The 18,457-nt window shown below is 44.3% G+C and overlaps 1 protein-coding gene across 3 annotated transcripts in view; it reads right to left on the bottom strand.

The window, feature by feature from the left end:
- Window positions 1-16,469, bottom strand: part of arhgef12a (Rho guanine nucleotide exchange factor (GEF) 12a) — a 41,738-nt gene extending 25,269 nt beyond the window's left edge. For 2 of the 3 annotated variants that reach the window (XM_084467347.1, XM_084467348.1), the window contains exons 1-5: window positions 15,353-16,469; window positions 4,927-4,947; window positions 3,975-4,066; window positions 2,303-2,362; window positions 293-391 (exon numbers count right to left, since the gene is read on the bottom strand). In XM_084467347.1, coding sequence (XP_084323473.1) covers window positions 293-391; window positions 2,303-2,362; window positions 3,975-4,066; window positions 4,927-4,947; window positions 15,353-15,384 — 304 coding nt within the window. In that variant the 5' untranslated portion in view covers window positions 15,385-16,469. The remainder of the gene's footprint in view (window positions 1-292; window positions 392-2,302; window positions 2,363-3,974; window positions 4,067-4,926; window positions 4,948-15,352) is intronic. The other variant, XM_084467349.1, reaches the window with a different exon arrangement.
- Window positions 16,470-18,457: the final 1,988 nt, after the last annotated feature.

The raw sequence follows: 18,457 nt of genomic DNA, 5'->3' as shown, positions 1-18,457 counted from the left end.
GAAGGACATGGCGGTAGCCTGGCGAGAGGCCTTATAAAAAGACTGATGACAATAGGCCAGGGCCAAAGCAAAGGAAGAACTCGCGGTGAAACCGCGGTTGATCAAGGCTCGAAACGCCCTTAAAACGAAACGCTCGAAAGTGGTGGTGCTTTTCGCGTGTCAGGGCGTGCAGGGGACGTCTACAACTGACCGCCTATCCCAGCTATATCCATGATGGGGATAACATCACACTCTTCCCTCTACCTTTTTTTCCGGTGTTCATTCCACCGTGAGACGTTTAACTATTTTTTACCTTCTTTGACGAGCTGCACAAACACCGGGTTGTCACCGCTGACAGTGAGCCCAAAGCCATTTTCATCTTTCTGGATGATTACACATCGTTGAACCAGACCTGCGGGGGGGACACAGAAGGACATAACAATGCAGTTAACAGGACCAGGAAGCCTGCACTGGAAAGGTTCCCAGGTTACCAATCTGCGGATAGTCCTGGGGACAACTTTGTATTTATTATTACAAGGACGTTTGCGTCAGACGGTGCAGCTGCAGACCCTGTATGCGGGCAGTGGACTGCATTGCTTGGTTTATAAAAAAAAGAGCCTTGATTGATCTGTGAGCATTCGTGTGTAGCAAAAAGGCATTTGTTTCACATTGGTTAAAAAAAATGGATCAACACCGAGTCTCCGCCCTGCGGTGTGGAGCGACTGGTTGTTCAGTAACAAAGCCATTGCAGTTAGTTGCATTAAGTATTTATATGAACCCGAGTCTTGCTGCATGTTCCATACAGAAATTTGTTTTCTGAGAGCAATAACGGAGCATGGCTCAGATGATGAGTGGCTATTATGAGCCATCATGGTAGGCTAGAGCTCTGTCATAGGTGTTGTGATCTCCATACAGAGACTCACACACCAATGCAACCAAGAACATAAACAGAATTCTCATCAGAAAGAGTGTTCAAACTTTGTAAACCATTTTCATTTGACATGCCTATCATTTATGTCTGCAGAAAAAATGCAAACATATATAGAAACAACAAACAGAATAAACAAGGAAATATTATCAGATTTTTTTAAAATAAATTTCAGTTCCCCCGTTTTTTCCGATTGGTCCCGGTTCAGGGCAAAGAACACTACTTTTCTGGTTGTTCTTGTAGTATTGCTCCAGCATGACGATGCAAAGATAATACCATGTCAGACACAGTCTTATCTACCATCTTGTCTGCTGTCTGGAACTAAACATGGCACACCACAAGCGGTGTACGACAATACATGCACAGATGTATGGTTTGCCTCCAACATCGTCGTTATAAGACTGAGTGACGTGATGTGGGTGGACCGTTTTAAACTTGACTATTTTCTTTCCATCTCCCTTTAGCTCGGCTACAGTGCAGTGTCAACTAGAGAGGTGTGTCAATAAGCAGCCTGTGGCCCTGGAGTAGGGGGTTAGAGGCGCCAGGGGGAGAAGGATCATACACAGGGCTTGAGGTTAGAGAGGAAAGCCCAGGGCAGGGGGCGGGGAATTTCAGAAGGAAATGGTGGAGAAAAAAAGGGGGTAGGAGAGGGAGAGAGAGAGAGGGAGCAGAAGGGGTCAAGGAAGCAGTATGGCTTAGGAACGTGGAGTGAAGTTGCCTCTAGATGTTGATCGTCTGTCTCGTTCCCATGCTAAACAGGTTGCTACCGGTGTGGGGTTGGAAGTGTCAACAGTACGGTCGAGGGAGTCTACATGAATAAGAGTGCGGAAATGATCAGTGATTAGGCTTCCTCGTCTTCGCTGATGCATTATTTAAAAGGTTCAACTGATCCGGAAGACCAGAGTCCAGAGGTTAAATCCCCAGAGGTTAACGTGACTGGTATAAAGCAAATGTCTAGTGATTAAATACATCCAACAGTGGTTGAAATATACAAAATATCTATATATTTGGGCATGTTCATCTGGGTATGTTTATCTTAATTGAGAACATTGTAAAGCTGGTTTTCATTTTGCTTTAAATAAGCCATTGATGGCAACTTAACACTACTGGGATGGCTCTCACAAAGATTCTGTGATTTGCAACACACAACCCATGCATATTTTCCATTACGACAGCCGGATTTACCATCTGAAACAATCCTCTTAGAATGGTGTCTATGAGTTTCATGACAGAATGATGCTCTAGTAATATCCTGGTGGGGCAGTTTCAACCTTATTGCTCCACTTGGAGTAAGAAAACACCTAGAGGCAACTTCACCCTGGAGTGAGTGAGTCAGAAGTGTGAATAGAGGCAGCCAACGTCACACCACCACCCCTCCTGGCAGGAGCGTCTTACCACAGGACTCAGCCTTCCCCTCCGCCAGCACACTGCCACTCCTCTGCTCCACCACAGCCTCTGCCCACAGCCCCAGCACAATGCCCAGCACAGAGCAGAGACAGCAAGGGCAACACACACACACGCGCACACGCACACGCACACACACACACACACACACACACACACACACACACACACATGAACGAACAGACAAACCAACATCACGTTCGCACGCGTACACATACACGCACAAGACAACAGAGTAAAAGGAAACACAGGAAAAGAGATAAATCATGAGGGAGAAAATGATGGAAAGAGAAAAAAATTATACAAATGATATTTATAACCTCATAAAACACAATGTGAAGACAGCGGTATGACTAAAGAACACACAGTGCGGAGGCAACGGGATGAACTGACGAGAGTGTCACTACAGAACTAGCATGGCTTTGTTCATGGCAATTTGCAGCGATGTAATGACTAGTTAGTGTCTGCAGCTCTAACATGACCTGCATTGCCTTTAGTGTCATTGGGAAATGCATTGCCAAAAATGTGTCAGAATTGTCTGTGTTCCAAAAATCACATTGTTAATAATTTTGTAGGAATTTGATTTTAAATGCATTTCATTGATGTTCTACAAAATCAAACTATTTGGAAGCCATGAAAGTCTTTTGAAGAGGTCATGCAATTTGAAGACAACAGGAGAGAGGTATAGATTGAGATAGGAATCGTTAAAACGTGGACATGCAACACAGAAAAAAAGGACATGACCAAATATTGTCTAGTTGTGGAAATAAAGATAAAGTAAGGAACTAGAGAAGAGGATTAGGTTATAAACCCAATCAAAACAGAAAACGGTCTCTGGCTGATCTGTACTTTGCTGACTCTGAGTTTGAAAGCAGACAACCAATTCAATTCCATCAGACAAATTGACGACAGGGCCGATAACAGACGAGACGAAAAACAGTGAACAATGTCTTGTATAACAGTCCCAGGGGACACATCTAGTCCATATTTTGTTGCATCACAGGAAGATAAGCCAGCAGGAATGGGAAGGGATTTTCCGACTCCTATTTTCAAAACAGAGGCTTTGGACAAACCTCAAATCATACTATCGTCCTTGCTGACCAAAGTCAACACAAGGAGAGTCAGAATCCCACACCAAACGTTTAGTGTTTCTGCACCATCGCTATCTAAGTGTCATTGAGAAAACCATACCAGGACTAGTCCAAGATTTAAAGCATGAAAATAAATGACAGTGGCATACGGCACGATGACCCACAGCAGGAGGATGTATGTGGAATGAAAAGAGCCATGTGGACATTGAACGCATGGCCGCACAGCCCACGCTGACAGGGCCAGCTTATGTTGTCTATCAAACCAAAGGTTGTATTTATAGACCGTCATAGAACGGTCTGGCTCACAGATCGACATCTTTTCTTTTCTACGTTAGCCATTAGAGGAGATGCACAAAAAAGTGTGAAACCCGTTAGCCCGAATGATATATCGAGCTTACGAGCAACCTCGGATGCAACAAGATTAAAATCAGTGGGCCCAAATGAGTTTTATAGGAGAAATGAGAAAAGTGCACGCTCCCCCATTATGAATCCCATCATGCTTTGTACACACAACCATCACACCATTCATGAGATAAGAGAGAGAGGGAGAGAGAAAGATGGAGAGAACTTACCTGTAGGGTCAAACTCATTAGAGGGAAGTGGGGATTTATCACTTTTGGGTTTCTTGTCTGGTGGGTGATCTTTACTGAGAATGCTGCTAGTTCTGGACAAAGACAAAAATGTGTTACACAGTAAAAACCCAACAACAATAACATACATTGTGCTCTAATCCGAGGCGACTTCCTGAAGCACAACCTAACCATTCTAGACAGGATGCTCCGTGCTAAACCCCAATGTGGACCGCTCAAGCACACCCCCTCTTACCGAGCATAGCACCACTTTTGTGCGGTCTCGATGGCGGTCAAGAAGACCCTGATAATGAACTGCACGTTTCCAGCAGACCCGGTATAATCTACCCCACAAGCTACTCCAGTCTAGTGTCCGGCTAATGCTCGACATGGACAGAGGGCAGCCAACAGACAGGGCTTTCAGTTGTTTTGCGCGCCCCGGTGGAGGAGCGTCGGACCAGAGTGTATGAATCCTACTGAGTGTGTCTACTGTCTGCTGTGTAAAGTGGCTGCAGAGAGGATGTGGAGCTGCCCTGCCGTGTGCCCCGGGAGCACGCCCGGAGAAAGGCTGCCCCTCAGAGGGGGTGCCACGGGGGCCAGACCCCCGGCTCAGACCTCCACGGGGGCCGTGCATGACCGCCTCTGCCTTCGCCGGCCCCGACTGTGAAAGGCCTCTGTTCTGTTCATAGTGGAAGGCAGAGATGGGCCGCGCATAGAAAAAGGGACCCCTTTGTCCCCCCCTCTGTGTGCATGTGTGTGTATGTTTGTCTGTGGATGTGCATGAGAAAGAGAGGGCGAGAGAGCGAGAGAGGGCGCTTGCCTCTGACGACCACTGTGTTGCCGCCCCTGCTAAAACCCCAGCTCAGCTCCTACAACCGCTGCGCTGTTTGTAATCTCATTCATAACATGCATGGTATATGCTGCGTCTAAAGAGAATAAGACAATTGATTCTTACCTGATCGCTTTCTTAGGAAACCTGCAAGGAAGAACAGAGGGGAGCTCGTCATTATCCGACACAACCAACATCATAGGATATACTTCATGCCATGGGCGTCATTCAAACAATTAAAGCCCTTGCTCCACTGCCCATGTCCGAGGTACAAAAGAAGGGCAAAACAAGACGCCTATCCTAGAGAATCTCACAGGAGTATAAGACAGTAAACACACTAATCCTGATCAAACATCTGTCTCCGTCAGCTGCAGATTAAAGTCTTTACCAGGTCAAATGCCCCCCTGCATCTCATATCTCAGCCCAGCACGCGTGTGCATGTGTCCGTGTGTGTGTGTTGCCTTGTCCCTAGTTTAGATCACAGCTTTGTCATAATTATATCTTGATTCTTAATCATGTCCATGGCATATTTCTTGACACAGACTGCCCTGAGACTGATTAGAGCCAAATGGTTTGAAGATGAGAATCAATTAATTCACTGGAGAGGATGTCAACACCTTTCAGGGAAAGATGGGTTTCGATATGCTTTTCGATAGACAACACATTGAAATGCTGTGATGGAGCGTATTAGAACAGACAGTTGTGTCTAAGCGTTTCTCAATGGGCGTTTCATTACAGTAAATTAGCTTACACCCCGGCCAGAGCACCGAGTGCAGAAACACATTAAGACCAATGGCTGCAATTAGAGTTGAACTTCAAGCATCGCATGTCACAATCAAGGAATATAAATACAAACTAGGAACAAAGTAGGTTTCAATTACATATTCACGACAAGTCCCGGGGGTGGATGAATAGCGAGGCCATTGAAATGCTGAACACAAACACCAGACCACATCAACATGCACCAGCGGTGAGCATGAGCACAGGCTTCAGCGGATCCCTGGTCCCGTGTAATGGGAAGGTCCTACGGCTAACCAGCCCACATTAACTCTCCTGGCGACACTGTGTCCCATTCAGGGCTGTGCGAGAGAGCGGCTGAATGGCCCGTTCATAGAAGTGCACCCCGACTGTAATAAGTTCCAGAGAGCCTACGCTGAACATGGCTAGTTTCTACCTAGTAGCACACTCCCCTCTAAACCTCCAAGATGGAGGGATGGAAAAGTTGCCGCATGTAGAGCACACACTGGATGGTACCATGTGTACAGTGGGAGGGAGGGGGGGGGGGGGGTTAGGGTGAGGCAAATGTGAGTAGGCAAATGTTCTTGGTTAATCATACGGGGACGAATAAAGGCACAGCTAGCCAAGCGAGAAGTCTCGAGAGGCTGCGTCAGGAATCGGAGATGGTCTAGGTCTAGGACAGAGGAATTATATGAATCATGTCGTTGGGTGTATAATAAAAAAGGTTTTATATTCAACAGATGATTCAGTAGCACTCAATTGACGTCATAAGTAAACAGAAAATGACAAAGACATAGCCAAAGGGGCTTGATTTTTGTGTTGCTTTTTCCTTGATATCCCTTAGTAACGGCACACAAATAACCGCTTGAGCCCTCAATTTGAGACGGTTAAGACAGTGAGATGGAAACGGGTAAATATGGGAGAAATACTGGCATGGAATGGATAGGAAGAGGGCATAATTCTTTCAAAAGTAGACTTCAAGTGTCTCACTGCTAATGGAGTTCATATTGATTTTGAACTGCATTGTAAACTATAGGCTCTGTGGATATCGGTTGCAAGCAACTTTTAAAGTTTCCCTTAATTACATCAACCAACAACACCACCACAAGACAATATGCACATACAGTGCACTGCCGGTATGCCAATTCAGTTCTTAAAGCAGAACCATCTTAATGACTGGGCTTTTACACCAGCCAAATAAATCAAGGGCATTCGTCACAATACCAAAGCATCAGGCTCACATGCATCTGACTTTTAGTTTAGTTCCCAAGTTTGGCAGGAGTACAGCGAGAATTTGCAACAGGGCTACCAACACAGCAGCCAGATGCATGAGAACAGAGACATTGCATTGCATTTCGTTTAGCCAATTAATAACGTGCTGGCATGTCCTTTCAACCATGAATGATTGCAACTGACGATTGCAACACCGTCGACTTATGCGAATGCTCTTGCATGCAACAAGATCAACTTTACAGATCAGACAATGGATTAGTTTCATATGCATTCTTCTTGAGTAAGAAATAACCATCATTTACATTTATTTGTTCTGCAGCACACCATTAGAATATGTTTTTTGTTTTACGAGTACGAGTACTTTTACAGTACTTTATGGCGTTATAATTTATATTAAAATTATTTGTGTGTCCTGTAGTGTTCCACATACATACAAATACGAAAATGGCTGCAGGGTTCTCGCTCAAAACTGGAACAAACTCAAAAAATCCTCCTTTGTCCTTGGTGAAAAATCCTGAAGTTTTCCTTTATGATGATTGAGGTTTTATAAAAAATATTATCAGCATGCTTTGATTCATGTTTAATCAAATTAAACTTCAGTGGTTGGCCACAGATTCATCAATATAACAGCTTACCAATCAGCAATTTGTGGAATGTGTGGATTTGGCACATAATCAATATATCGGCATACATGTTTAACGCTTTAATGCACAAAACTGGGCAAACACAACAGTCTGAAAAAAGGGACCTGACGGGTCACAGCTAAACTGGGGGTGAGCTACACAGAAAATGTTAAGTATACGGCAATGCTAAGAACTAGCTGCCAAACCTGTCCCCCAAAGACACTGCTTCCCTTTAACTACAGCGGCCTCTGTTCCAAATTGTGTCCTTAAGGGATCAATGTCCCGCCCCTCACTCAGTACTTGAAAACCAGCTAATGAAAGTCTTTAAGAGTGTGAGCGGGGACCTCTTCCTGGACATGCCCATTAGGTTTGAGGGGAGAGAAAAGGGAGAAAGAAGGCCGAGCCGGAGCAGAGTGGGAAAGGAGAGAGGGAGGGAGGGGCAGCATTGGGGCGGGCCTGGGCTTGAATGCTCCATTGAGGTTAGGTGTTTTGATGGAAAACTGTGGCAGCGGAGGGCCAACTGCAGCAGCGGCGGTAGCAAAAGGAGGCCGGCTCTAGACCATGGAGAGAGTGAAGCGCGGAGGCAGTCGAGGAGGAGGAGGCGGGGGGGGGGACGACCAACTGCCCAGAGAGAAGGACTCTGACACAGAGCCATTTCTGTGAGAGGGAGACTCACAAAAAAAACAGAGAAAAAAAGAAACGTGGAAGGGGGAAAACAGCGGACATACAGGAACAATTTCAAACCCTCTCATAAGCTTCGGGGGTGGGGGGGGAAGCTGTGTGAGGTTATTGGCAGTTCCCCTTGAAATCAGTGTAGCAGAAAAAGAGATGATTCTCTTCAAAGACCTGACGACTCGTCAGAATCCAAAATCAACAGTGCGACTTTGGAATAGAAATATCGGATTCGGATTGGCCTGCCACTCTTTCCGGCAACTAGCACTGTCCTAGTCTTCTGGAAGGGTATTCCTTTCTTAGTGGCACCTTCCTAGTGGCCATTTTACAACCCCGTTTGAGGGCCACGTATAAAAGGGGTATCATCAAAACTCATTCAAATGAGTGGCAGCGAGCCTCTCTGAGTCCATGTGCTCCGTTGGGCTATGTTATGTTGTAAAGTAACCGGTTTCAAGGAGCCTCAGGCATGATTTAATGAAGTCTCTCCAAAATGCCTTTAAAGCACAGAAAAAGCCCTCGTCCTTGGCCTGGTTGCTCAGTTGCGAGAACGTTTGAATGAATGGGAGTATGAATTTGACATACAGCTATATATATGGATAATGACATAAGGCATAATTTCACACCGACCACCTTTGAGGTCAGAGTTTTTGGAGTCAACTCATTCAAATTTTTATTTATTCAAAAGAACAAGACTTGGATACAGCAATCAGGGTGTAATCATAGAAATACTAAACTGAATGAATATGGTACATTTTATACTGTTATCCGTTCAACACAGCACTGTTTTTTTTCAGTAAGTTTGAATGGAAATATTATTGCTGTAGAAACTCGCTATAGACGATCTAATCAAGATCTTTGGATCACAATACTTCAACATCATGCTATAATATCCAAACCAGCCTGGCATTACTCTATACCCACTAAAACGTACAGTGTGTGTGAGCAGGGTTAATACGCATTAGCCAGCCTTTTCTAGGCAGACAGCCTTATTGTTGTGTTGAACTGGGTTGAGCTAGCTGCGGTAACCTCAAGCAACTCACCCGTTTTACAAAGAAAACAGACTTTACGGTGGCGTCGCTGGAAGGGAGGGGTCTGTCTGAGACTAGCAAAGGGTGGTGGGTGGGGGGTAGGGATGTTTTCAGAACAACCCCCGGGGGAATGGAAAGAGGAATATTCAAAACAGTGCCTATCAAACACTAAAACGCGACATCCCTGAATGTTTGGCCAGATGGAAAAAGTTAGCTGTTCAAGAAGAGCCGCGATGTGCCACGGAAGATGATTTCACGCGGCTCTTGCGTCAGCGGCCTATGGAACAGACAGTGTTCAGCACCTTCGCCAGTCGTTCACACCACCTCTTGCACAAAGGCTATGATTCCCTCCTAATGGTGTAATGATAGTGGCTCTGGTACGGCATGACTAACGCCCCAGAACACACACGGCTCGTTATCTAATCTATATACCTGAGTCATTTGACACACACACACACACACTAGGGGCACCAATAAGAACAGAGCAACACCTCTCTTTAGAAACACCTACAGACAGGTCTGACAAATACATTTGTGTCTGAGTGTCTGAACCCAACGTGACGTTGGTTGCGCGAACCTGATTGGGTGAAAGTGAGTCTGCGCATTGTGTAGGGTGGCAACAGACAAGAAAAAAACATAAAGCATGAGTGTGTGTTTGTAAGGGAGAGAGAGGGGGAGATAAAGAAACAGGCCGAGGTGTGTGTGTGTGTGTGTGTGTGTGTGTGTGTGTGTGTGTGTGTGTGTGTGTGTGTGTGTGTGTGTGTGTGTGTGTGTGTGTGTGTGTGTGTGTGTGTGTGTGTGTGTGTGTGTGTAAGAGACAAGAGAGATGGGTCTCTGGCTACAGCCTCAGGGGGGAAAGCGGTGCCCTTTCTGCCCCAATAAACCTCATCAGGATTCCTGACATGAGAGCCAGGGGATAGACATTTCTTCACGCTACACACTCTGACGTTCCCCACCACCACCACCGGGAGAGAGGGGGGGGGGGTGTTTAACATTGACAAGTCACATGTCTGGCTTTCCAATTCTCTGCCACTTCCTCCGAGCAGAGGTTGTGTGTCCCTGCAGTGGCCCTATATGCAGAAATGTGAAGGTGACATGGCACCTCTGTCTACCAACACACAAGGTTAGTGACACTACAGCTGGCTGGTGGAATATCAGCTCTCAAGCACAGCAGCGGGGTTTATAGGTCCTGCTAAAGAAGTGTGTATCACTAACTACCTTGAGAAACAATTGATTTCATGATGCATCTATATCGGGGACTTAGGTAAAGGAGAGCATTGGGAACATTGCCAATATCCATACCATACTGCAGATACCCATTGCAGTAATTGCCTGCCATCTGGTCGGATTTCCTGTGAAATCTGATGGAATAATTTACTGCATACAAACCAGAAAAGCCATAATTACATAACTACTGATATATTAAAAGATGGCCAAACAGATGGTTTTTCTTTTCCACATACACACACACACATGCCCTACTAGAAAAAGCAAAGCGACAACTGTGACAAGAGTTAATGTCCTCTTCCCAGGAAGGATACTTTTTCAAAGTCCCTGAATAGCACTGTCAAATACAAACTGCCACCCAATTGACATTGCCTTAACATCCATGTAGTTACACATTAATGCATTATCATTTATTCAACAGCATATACTTCCAAGTACTGCTTGCACTCATTTGCATCCACCTTTCTAATTAGTTTATGAGTCCACCAATACTAGCCCCTCTCAGAGAGCTAGTCAATTCAAGATGATCTCCTCTTCTTTCCATTTGGCCTTCGTCGAGTCCTTTAGCGGGGAGTCACAGAGTTCACAGACCATCGCCACCTCTCCCATCCCACATAACACTACATCTGTGATTCCACAAAGCCATTTTTAATTTGAACATAAACTCTGAGCAGACAGTCTGCTCAAAGCAACCGCGCTGCCCTGACACACTCATTAGCGCCGAGGGAGAAAATGAGTGGTGGTGGTGCTGTGCTGGTGGCAGTGCCGCTAGACATCCCCTGATTCAGCAGGGACGGTAATGATATTAATCACAGTGCTGCAACGGGGTCGCCCACTTTCTGACTGCCGGGCTGCCAGGCCTGTTGCAGCCGGTAAGCCGTGTTCTACAGTCCCTGATCCTACAGGCGCACGGAGGAGCAGACTCTTAAGCAAGCAGATGCATAAATCACATCCCCAGTCAGACCCATTCACCGTCCTCCTGTGTCACGCTCTGTCGGATACGAGTCAAAGCATTACGTGCATGTGCACAGACGCTGGACGAACACGGTCGTCTCGCGGTGTAGTTGAGAAAACAGAACCGACCTATCGGCCCCTTTTGGTTTCCTCCTGAAATCCCAGCATTAAAAACAGAAGCGATGGAGGAGATCAACTCCCCCCACCGGTGCAGCTGGATGCTTTTGTGTGGTGAGCAGCGCAGCCTCGACGCTCAGCAAGCACAACAATTAGCTTGAAGGGCCTAGCCTAGTTCATGACTAAAAACCATAGCACAGACATGTGAGGACATGACACTTTTTTGTTGTACTCTTTTCCTCTATTGTAGCGAGCCTGTCTTTCGTGGAGTGAAAGTAACGTTTTGGCCCTGGAGCGCTCTGGGCAAATAGGGGACAATAGCTGAGGTTGTCCACAAGAATCAGCATCACCAAGCTGGCTAGAGCCTCACTCTCCCAGCTCAACACCCCTACCGCCAGGGCATCACTACCCCTAGGATACTGCCTATTGAAGAAGACACCCCCTCTCCCAGTCTAGTTCTCTCCTTTTGGCCAAGGCTTGCGAGGTACAGCCAGCCAGCCACTGAATCATATTCTGTAGAAAAAAATACTTATTAAAGTTACATATTAAGTAACTTAACTTCATTAAGTTCAACATCCATGTATAACAATTTGAAGGATTACTCTGGCAAGACTACTGATAAGGCCCTTCTTTATTACTTTATTGGTCTAACAACAATAATGTGGTTGCATGGATTTGTGTACACAATTTACAGCATGTATAATGTAATAAATATTTAAAAATATATATGTTTTATGCTAGAATCAACCCTATGCGTGTGGAGAATTTGCTTCAGATGTCAAAAGCTTTCATACTTGGAATGTGGATGCACAATCCCTTTTGCTTTAAGTTGCATAAAATCATACCTAAACCGAGCACCCTAGTACCCTTCACCAAGGGTAGGCTGGCTGAGCATCACATGCTTGAGTCAGCATTACCTTATAATAATGCAGAGGAAGTAGGTAGTACACCTTCATGATCAGAGAAAATGCAAACCCCCGCATAGAAAGGCCCCATCAAGTTTGACCCCATGAACTATTTGCTGTAAGGCTAGCCAATGACGACCTCACCAACACTCAAAATACGTTCTTAACTTTCCTCGGAACCGTGTACTTGCTACGGTGCCCACAGTTTAACCATACCCAAGCCATAGTTCCCTTTTGAAATCAAGTACTGCATGCTCACTCTACTCAACACGATCACTGTTGATAAATCACCCCTGCTGTATACAGAGTCAATTCTCAGCGCGGCCTGATGTGAAGATATAATGTAGGCTAATGCGGAGAAGTGGGCATTTAAAATGATTAGTGATGATCCAGAGAGCAATAGATAAGCTGTGTGAAGGGGAGTCGATGGGGGGGGGGGGGGGGAGGGGACAGTGTGAGCTCCAGCCAGGGCTTGCCCTAGTGAAAACAGAGTATGGTCAGAGCTGTTGTGTGCCTGCCAAACTGACGTCCAGGTGTGACCAGTGTCTCCCTAAGCTTCTCATTTGCACTCCTGTGACGGCCTGATGACTCCTATTCATCCCTACAGGGCTCTGGGGCATGGGGAATCAAACACACAGACACGGACTGGGGAGGCGTGTGTGTATGTGTATGTGTGTGTGTGTGTGTGTGTTAAAGCTCAGGAGGTAAAATGCACGTCGTAAATAACATGAGTATACAACTACATGAGCCTTAACACCTGAAGTAGAAACTGAAATCCAATCAAATACTTTGATCAAAATAAAGATCACAGATTGGCGTCATAAGCTTTTCCCCGCTCAATGTCCCCAAGGCCTGCATGGGTAACTCGTCGGGGCTTCGCCCAGCTAAGGATCCTCTGAGGAGGAAAAATATATAATGGACAGAGTCATAGGCCGCCGCGAGGCTCCAAAAGTGCTCCAGGGATTCTGTCTAGACTGCTCTGTTGTCCAGAGCGAGCAAGTGGATCATCGAAGGCATAAAGAATAGGAGTACAATGCATGCAATGCATGCTCTGGTTCTACATAACGAGCGCTGTGCCTACTGCAGCCCTTATCATTTAGGCGTAGGCATTATACATACATTCGATTTTTGACGTCACTCATTACAGACAACAGACAACACTGATCAATAGCTTATAATGAAATCTACACAGTAATGGATGCTGATGCTACGGTTCTTCCACTTCTGATGAGCACTCTTGTGCTGCTGGAGGCTAATTTCAATACACACTTGGTCAGAGCAGCTGACCCAGCTGGATCTGAATCGATGCAGACTAGCAGGAGGATGGCGCTGGGAAATACCTCTTTATCACAGGGGACGACGGAGGAGATCACATAGACATAGATCTGAGCTTGTCATAACAGAAGCTCTGATCATTGGGCACCAATAAGCCCAACGTGTATGTAGTCGGAAGTACGTGGAAAGTAGGTTCTAGTGATGACACAACAGTAAGGGCAGCCAATGGATGTCCAATACCATGTACGTGTGATGGTGTCTCTTACCAGTATAAAGAGCGTGCAAGACACACAACATTACACTGGCATTTCAGTTTTCTATTAAGGAAGATTTGATTATGTGTCAATACGTAGTCCATGATTATGACCACAAAGTACTGGTCTAGGACTTGGCAGAGGCTTAGGACTTTGCAGTGAAAGAGGCTTAATGATGTGCATCTGGTGAATATGCATGTCCAATCTGTCAATCATCCAACGCATTAGCCATCCACCATCTTCTCTCCAACATGCAGCAAAAGGAAGCATTTCTCTGACAACTTTGCAGGGACATACCAACTAGTGGACATAGGTTAGTGGATAATAGACAGCTAGCTTGCACCCACCAAGAGCTATTGTTTACCATTAGTGATGTCACCAGCACCACTTTCCGGGAGGGCCTCAGGAGGGGGGTGGGAAAAACGTGGACATCAGCAAAACTCTATGACAAAGAGCTAGCTGCAGACTCAACTGTCACAGCGGCGGGCCATCCAGCCCCAATTGACGTTCACAGAGCATGGCTGGAACTTCAGACCAAAGCAAAAACAGAGTCCTCTGCAAAAATGCCCATGCCATTCAAGGGGCATGGGAAGCAAGAATGGGGAGATGGAAAAACAAATGCCAAATGCTTAAATTCATCAACATTGGCCGTCTTTTATGCCATTCTAAATAGCTCCAAAGAATGTACAGTAAGGGGCAGGTGTTCTTTGCAAATTCTGATTTGTTTTGTTTTTAAAAGCCTATCCTCCACAGTGGATAAATAAAGGTGCATTCTCAAATCCAACTTGGCCAAGAGGACATTGTTTGTATAATTTATCCGTTATGTCATGTTGTTATGTTGTGTTGTTTATATTGTGGTCTTGGTTATCCAAAACAAATTACATTTTTCACACCCATTGTTACATTCATTGTTATTTCTGTGTAATAAGCTTGTTTTGATGAGTTGTGTGCATCCCAATGAATTGGTTTCCCTCCTCGCAGGTATGTGGGATTCAGGTAGCAAAGAATGACATAACATCCCATTCCATTTCATTTTCCGTTAACCTGCCAAGGCAGCTTCCATTAGTCTGTTGAATCGGGGTCAAAACCGTCACAAAGAAAAAAAGAAAACATTCTCCACAACATGCCAGGCCGCTTGTTGATCCATGTGTAATTGTTTAAACGCCCTACTCTTAACACTAGTGTCTAGCAGCAAGTCTATCACGACCAACCCCTAGGATAAAGTAATTACTTAACTTGGATTGAGGCTTTGGCCGAGTAAAGAGATTGTTTTAATTGGGGGAAGAGAGTTTTAAAAGGCTTGAAGCTTAAGGTGAACTCGTTCTAAAAGGTTAATTTCTATCTGCCTGCTATAACAAAACGGTCACGGCCTTTCTCTGCCCCCTCCAGTTAGATCTTTCAAACAAATACATCCTGTATTTGTACTTGAACTCAGTGATCATTTTTGTTTATGATATGTGATGATCATAAATGTGTGTGTGTGTGTGTGTGTGTGTGTGTGTGTTGCAAATAATGATGTACTGTACCTGTCAGTGAAACTGGACTGTGTGTCACTCATTGGGCTTCCGGATCTAGATTTGCAGCAAATTATTTCCGATTAACATTTTCCAGAACGTGATGAGGCAAACTCCTCCAATGTTCTTCTCCGGCATCCGTCTCAAGTGGGCCAAGGTTTCAGGACGTCGTCTAATCTATTAATGAAATGTCGTCCACTAGTCCGTTGTTGCTCAGCTCTAGGACAAGCTGTCTGCCAGACAACACTCCTGGTCTCGGTTGTATTCGAAATACAGTTATTCACAAATCTTGCAAATATGTTATAATACGATATTAAATATGATGTCTTCAAGTAGTCTCCCACCACGGCTACGAGTGATGTGACGTCCTGGTGGCCTCTGTGGGTTAGATGATATGAAGATGTTGGGGTTCCTTTACTCCCAGTTTGTCTGTCTGTCTGGACGAGCCTCCCGGGAACAGGAGGTCCTCACAATACTCGTCTAAACGAGTTCTGGTTATAGTGTTTATAAGCTTAGCGAAACAACTACAGGTCATAAAGCCATACAACACATCATGCAGAAGACGATGCTCGTTAGATTAGCAATATAAACAGTACTTGATGGAAGTAAAGAGCTTCTCGGGGCGAAACCGCCTGGCGATGTGGAGCTACCGCTAACAGAGGAGCTTCAGAACACAACTTTGTTCTCCGCATCGATGGAAAACTGGAGGAAAGTCCGCTTCACAATAACCTGCTGGGCGGTCACCGAATAAATATAGAACATGGCACGAATGTGGATCGGTGTGTGAATTTTTCCCCCTTCTTAAGTCCTTCAAAAAGTCTTCATTGGGCAAAAAAAAACTCCCCAGAAGTCTGCTAGCAGCGCACAGCTCTCCTGGACTCCATGTTTCCACGATCACTCGCTTCTCGGCACAATCCCCGTGGATGGAAGCTGAGGCTAGTAATGTGGAGCTACCGGGACTAATACACTATTCCCACATCGGTCAAATAAACAACAGCGCGTCTAAAAGTTTAAACATCCAGAAAATCAACTCGAGCTCTCGATATCTTCGGTGCCTTAACAGTACAATAACTAACGGAATGGTACCAGAAATCCCACTTTGTGCCGCTAGCAACGCCCTAGCCAGCTAGCCGAGAGTCCGCAGCTCCGCTCACCACTTCCGCCGGGAGATGGGAACTCTGCTGCATGTATCACACTCTGCTGCATGTATCCTACTCTGCTATATATTTCACACTGCTGCATGTATCACACTGCATCATACTCTGCTGCAAGTATCCCACTCTGCTGCTCTGCTATGTATCACACATTGCTGCATGTATCACACTGCATCATACACTCTGCTGCATGTATCACACTTTATCATACACACTGCTGCAAGTATCACACACTGCTGCATGTATCACACTTCATCATACACTCTGCTGCAAGTATCACACTCTGCTGCATGTATCACACTATGCTGCACTATAACACCCTGCTGCACGTAACATCTATGAATACATGACATGAGTGATGACGGTTAAGTTAAGAAAATTATAATAACTATTAATACTAACAAGGAACAATAATAATAAAACAAGTGAGATTCCCATCAACAGTTTGCATCAGTAATGAAGATCAATATATCACTGTTATAACTAAGCAAAAAAAGCTATAACCTGTGATGGACAGCTGTCATTAGGAAATTATCATTTTCTCTCTCTCACACACACACACACACACACACACACACACACACACACACACACACACACACACACACACACACACACACACACACACACAGATGATGTGTGTTCGTGCAGAGTTTTAAAAGGCAAACTATACCGTACTGATGAACAATTGTCCAAATAAAACCATGTTGCAACACATTGTCATACCTAAGATAACAGTAATTAAGATTTTGTATTTGTTTTGCCTTAATTTCTCCCCAGCGTTAGTTTTGAACACAGATGCCACCATGTGGACACATTAGGTAGCCTTTATTGAAATGGAAAAGCAACCTGTTACACATACAGTACACCACCTGTGAGACTAAAAACAGTACTTGAAAAATGTGTACATAAATGATCAAAAGTTATCAAAATCATTTCATTATTCCCACATTTGTGTTTTAGGGAAATTGTATTACATCACAACACTATTTTAACATGTTTTGGTAAGTACATTCAGAATTTGTAAGGCACAAAAAACATTCTCTGTCTATACCATAGACAAAGTATTGATCACATGATCCATTCATCAGCACCAATGAAATGGAAGAAGTCCAATATGAAAATGAACAAGTGATGTCTCAAGCATTTTGCTAGACTATAAGGTTAAATTAAAATCATATTGAATAATATACAATAATGGTAAAATAAACACTTTGACCATTATTATATCACATCAATTAGAGTTTCTGAAATGTTTCCATTAAGATATATATTATCTCCATCAATTAATTATTTCTCACTTGCTTTACACCATCAATAGCTCTTTATGCTTGTGTTCATACATTGGCGATGCACTAGTCAATGCAAACATAAATAAATAACCAACATCATCACATGAATGTTTTTCTTTTTGTATTTAACATGGATCAAAAGCAAACACGTTTTGTAAAAAGCCACGAAACTCATGAAATGGTGGTTTCTTTAGACTCACTACACTACGCTTACTCAACACAAACAGGAGTCAGACTTTAAGACAAACGTACAAATTAGTCATTATCAAAAAAAGAAATACAAAGGTAAAAATAAAAAAAAGATTATTCATTGCACCATATTGAAAATCTTGACAAAATCTGTATATTGAACTTCAGTGATAGGACCAAACTCAGGCGTGAAGAGAATACTGACAAATCTTTGTGGCAGAGATGATTTCACACATATATTTCTTTTTCACAAATGATGGAACCAGTTTTTCCACAAATTATGCATCACTGTCATTTCCGAGAGTGAATTATATCCCCAAATATAATCTCTCACATCTTTACTCCCTACAATATGTCTCTTAGAGACATCCATTCATAGTAATAGCCAGTAGCCCAGTTGGTCATTAGACCTATGGTCACTCAAATTGGAATGACGCTGAAATAAGCCTCTTAAGCTTCTTTCTCAACTAAAACATACTTTC

Source organism: Micromesistius poutassou (assembly GCF_964030765.1).
Source record: "Micromesistius poutassou genome assembly, chromosome: 4".
Taxonomy (NCBI): Eukaryota; Metazoa; Chordata; class Actinopteri; order Gadiformes; family Gadidae; genus Micromesistius; species Micromesistius poutassou.
Note: the sequence above shows the minus strand (reverse complement) of the source record. Positions and strands in the feature narration are given on the sequence as shown.